We start from the raw sequence: 5000 nt of genomic DNA, 5'->3' as shown, positions 1-5000 counted from the left end.
ACACGCACGCACACACACACACACGCACGCACACACACACGCACACACCAGCAGGTCACACACACACATATATATATATACAGTATACGTATATTATACACACAAACACATTTCACACTGCACACAGTACACAATACACATACCGTATTATGTTATACTGTATATGGACACACACAAAACACATTATATACAAACCCCAACTCCGGTGAAGTTGGGACGTTTGGTAAACTGAGAATAAAATCAAAATGCTATCATTTTCAAAACATTCAATACATTCATTAGATGGAGAATAGTGAAAAGACAACATATCAAGTGTTAAAACCGAGAAAAAATATTGTTTTAGGGGACATATGTACTCATTTCTAATTTGATAACTGCAACACGTCTCAAATAAGTTGGGACGGGGATCAATGAAATGTTATAAACATCCAAATAAGATAAAACAACAAGGAAGAACATTTCAAAATGAATTGTACTGATGAACAATTTGAATGTCCAGGTATAAGACAATCACAGAGAGGCTGAGTCACTCAGAATTAAAGATGCAGAGGGAACAATTACCATAGTTATTACATAAAGTTTTGAATTCCCTTGATTTACCGTGATTGAGTGTATATAAGACATGTTTTTGTTATTAAAATCATTGTATAGGTTCATGACTTCATGAAATATATATTGGCTGTAGTCTCACTCTAGCACTTTGAGAATTACAGCTAGTGAAAACTTGACCATATTAAGGACGCTTCATGTGTGCAAATGATAGAAGGGTTTAACATTCCCCTATCCACCCGAGCTCACTTGAAATAGACCCAGAAGACATGGGGAACTGTCCTTTGCTTACAGAGTTGCAGAAGTCAATTCTTTTTGAAAATTATAGAGTCTTGCACATCCTTTGCTACAGTGAAAATTGACCATGTAACTTGTGTTAGTGCTAAGTTCAAAAGTCAGCCTCCATGATAGCATGGGGGTGCAGTAGTACATTGGTTAAGCTGTTCTAACTCACCTGTAGAATTGAATACAGTACTAAATGAAATAAATGGGTTTTAAACAGCATGAAAAGCCACTCGTGCAATATATTTTGAAGGGAGATCTTCGATTACTGCCACATAGTAAGGACAAATTGTATTCTCTACTATGTTTTAACAGTTTAACTCCAACATAAGGACCAGCAGGACATAAAATGGCAGGCTTTTGGTCAAGACCTGTCACACTGTAAGCACTACAGAAAGGAAAACATTGCAAAACATGACAAGGAATACACCTACAATTTAAGCTGTTGAAATCATGTCCGAGAATCAACACTGTTTTAGGTAAAATCATCTCATCGGTTAATGCTATTAACTGTTAAGTGTTGTCTTTTGTTTTGTTTTTAGTCTTCCTCGACATTTGCTGCCTTTTATTGTCCCCGTCCCAACTCTTTTGAGACACGTTGGATTTACATATTCATGAATATCCCCCAAAACAATCATTTTGGTCAGTTTTGATGGCTGACATGTTTTCTTTGTACCGTTCTTCAGCTAATGTCAGAACCAGACTTTTTGAAAATGGCAGTATTTCGTTATTATTCACAATTAACCTTGCGTCCCAACTTCTATGGAGTTGGGGTTTGTATGTTTATGCACACAGAGACACACAGACGTATCCTACCTGATTGCCTCTCTTCTACGTGTGTGTGTGTGTGTGTGTGTGTCTCCTCTCTTCTGTGTGTGTGTGTGTGTGTGTGTGTGTGTGTGTGTGTGTGTGTGTGTGTGTGTGTGTGTGTGTGTGTGTGTGTGTGTGTGTGTGTGTGTGTGTGTGTGTGTGTGTGTGTGTGTCCTACCTGCTTGCCTCTCTTCTACGTGTGTGTGTGTGTGTGTGTGTGTGTGTGTGTGTGTGTGTGTGTGTGTGTGTGTGTGTGTGTGTGTGTGTGTGTGTGTGTGTGTGTGTGTGTGTGTGTGTGTGTGTGTGTGTGTGTCCTACCTGCTTGCCTCTCTTCCCCGGTCGGCCGGTGGGGCCGCGGTTCCCTGAGATTCCAGGCTCTCCTTTAGGACCCATCTCACCCTGCAGACACACACACACACACACACACACACACACACACACACACACACACACACACACACACACACACACACACACACACACACACACACATTTACAACACACACACGCACACGCACACACACACACACATACATTTATAACACACACACACACACACACACACACACACACACACACACACACACACACACACACACACACCCACACACACACACACACACACACACACACACACACACACACACACACACACACACACACACACACACATATTTACAAAACACACACACATATACAACACACACACATACACACACACACACACACACACACACATACACACACACACACATTTACAACACACACACACACACACACACACACACACACACACACACACACACACACACACACACACACACACACACACACAAACACAAACACACACACACACACACATTTACTACATACTCCAGTGGATAATCAAGGCTCCACAACATGTCGGAGCAACTGACCTAACCAACAATGTGAATATATATATGAAGAGCTCTTTTCCAAAACGCTATATACACCATTTTTGAATTTTTGCATTTTAATATTGGAATTGACGGTTAAGTAGTCCTATCATCTATGTCTGAATTCTTGCCATTCAAATGTTTTGAGAACATACTTTTAAAACCTCTATAAAATTAATTTTGTAATGCAATTCAATGGAATGCCCAATACAAAAATGTCAATTTCTCAACATTCTATAAAATGGATATATCTCATTTTGGAAAAGAGCTCTTCATATATATACAGTCCCAGGAAAAAGTTTGTACACCCTTTGAATTTTCTTACATTTCTGTCAAAATTGATCATAAAACATGGTCTGATCTTCCCGGAAAGCTCAAGAAGGAACAATCAGAGTCTGCTTTAATTAATTCCACCCAAACATTTACATGTTATCATATTTTTATTGGTCATAAGGCCATAACATTCACAGGAGAGCAGAGCATAAGTAAGTACACCCTTGCATTAAGTAGGTTTTAACCCTCAGTTAGTTGCAATATCATCCACCAGACTTGTCCTGTAGTTGCAGATCAGATTAACAAAACAATCTGTTTGTATCTTGTCTCCCTCTTCTTTAGAGAACTGCCTCTCGTCAGCAAGGTTTGTGGGATGTCTGGAGTGCATAGTTTTCTTGACTTCATGCCATATAATTTCAATTGTTTTTTGTCAGGGCTTTGACTGGGCTATTTCAGAATGTGTATTTCATTATTATGAATCCATTCTAAAGTCGATTTGCTTCTAAAGTATGGGTTGTTGTCACATTTCAGGACCCATACTCTTGTGTGCTTCAACTGTGTGACAGACTTCCTCACGTTTTTTCTGTAAAATATCACAATAAACCTGAGTTCATTGTTCCACTGATAATAGCAAACTGTCAAGGGCCTGAGGCACCAAGGTAGCCGCATATAATGATGCTCACGCCACTATACGCAGAAGAGGAGATGTAACCAAGAATAGCTAAAAATGGGATTCATTCTGCCAATCTAAAATGAATGGGGTTTCTGTCCAAAAAAATATTGCTGCACCTTTGAGGTTGGCGAAAAAGCATTTATATGCTTCATAGAATTACTGCAAAATATTCTGTAGATCAACGTTGAAACCAAAGTTGAATTGTTCAGGGGAACACACAATGTCATGTTTGGAGGAGAACTGGAGAACCACACCTTCACAAAAACATCATCTCCACCTTTGAGTATGGTGGCGGGAGCATCATTATATGCGGCTACCTTGCTGCCTCCGGCCCTTTTCAGTTTGCTATTATCAATGGAACAATGAACTCAGAAGTTTATTGAGATATTTTACAGAAAAAAGTGAGGTAGTCTGTCACACAGTTGAAGCACACAAGAGGATGGGTGCTGAAATGTGACAACAATCCATACTTTAGAAGCAAAACGACTTTAGAATGGCTTCATAATAATGAAATACACATTCTGGAATAGCCCAGTCAAAGCCCTGACAAAAAACACTTGAAATTATATGGCATGAAGTCAAGAAAGCTATACACTCCAGACATCCCACAAACCTTGCTGACGAGAGGCAGTTTTCTAAAGAAGAGGGAGACCAGATACATCCAGATTGTTTTGTTAATCTGATCTGCAACTACCGGAAACATCTGGTTGAAGTTATTGCGACTAACTTAGGGTTAAAACCTATTGATTGCGAGGGTGTACTTACTTATGCCTTGCTGTCCTGTGAATGTTTACATCTTATGGCCAATGAAAATATGAAAACTTGTAAATGTTTGGGTTGAATTAGTTAAAGCAGACTCTGGTTGTTCCTTCTTGTGATTTCTGGGAAGATCAGACCATGTTTTATGACCAATTTTGACAGAAAGGTAAGAAATTTCAAAGGGTGTACAAACTTTTTCCTGGGACTGTATATATATATATATATATATATACAGTGCCCTCCATAATTATTGGCACCCCTGGTTGAGATGTGTTAAAAGCCTTAAAATAAATTCAGTGTTTATTGCAGAAGAATACTGTCACACTGAAAATTGTAGGAAAATGTAGCCCTCAACTCAAATGAATTGTAAGAAAATAAAAAAATCCCTGACTGAAAAATAATTATTTTTCATTAAATCACCTGTTCCACAATTATTGGCACCCTTAACAATTCCCAGGAAATAAATATAATTGAAGCATTTCTGTCATTTCTACAGTAGTTTACAAAGTTTACCAGAGTATGTAGGAACATTTAATTAGTAATTCATCACTTCCTGTTTCCCTGGGGTATAAATATGACGTGACACCGAGGCCGTTTCTCTTATCCACTCTTAAACATGGGAAAGACAAAGGAACACAGCATACAAGTGAGGCAGATGTGCGTCGACCTTCACAGGTCAGGCAGAGGCTACAAGAAGATTGCCACTCAACTGCAGCTGCCCATATCCACTGTGAGAG

General features: G+C 39.1%; 1 protein-coding gene across 1 annotated transcript in view; it reads right to left on the bottom strand.

The window, feature by feature from the left end:
* The window catches only part of colq (collagen-like tail subunit (single strand of homotrimer) of asymmetric acetylcholinesterase), a 42850-nt gene that overhangs the window by 14952 nt on the left and 22898 nt on the right, over positions 1-5000 (bottom strand). The window contains exon 11 of the mRNA XM_063198489.1: positions 1960-2040. Within this exon, the coding sequence (XP_063054559.1) occupies positions 1960-2040 (81 nt within the window). The remainder of the gene's footprint in view (positions 1-1959; positions 2041-5000) is intronic.

This window comes from Engraulis encrasicolus, chromosome 5 (assembly GCF_034702125.1).
Source record: "Engraulis encrasicolus isolate BLACKSEA-1 chromosome 5, IST_EnEncr_1.0, whole genome shotgun sequence".
Lineage (NCBI taxonomy): Eukaryota > Metazoa > Chordata > Actinopteri > Clupeiformes > Engraulidae > Engraulis > Engraulis encrasicolus.
Note: the sequence above shows the minus strand (reverse complement) of the source record. Positions and strands in the feature narration are given on the sequence as shown.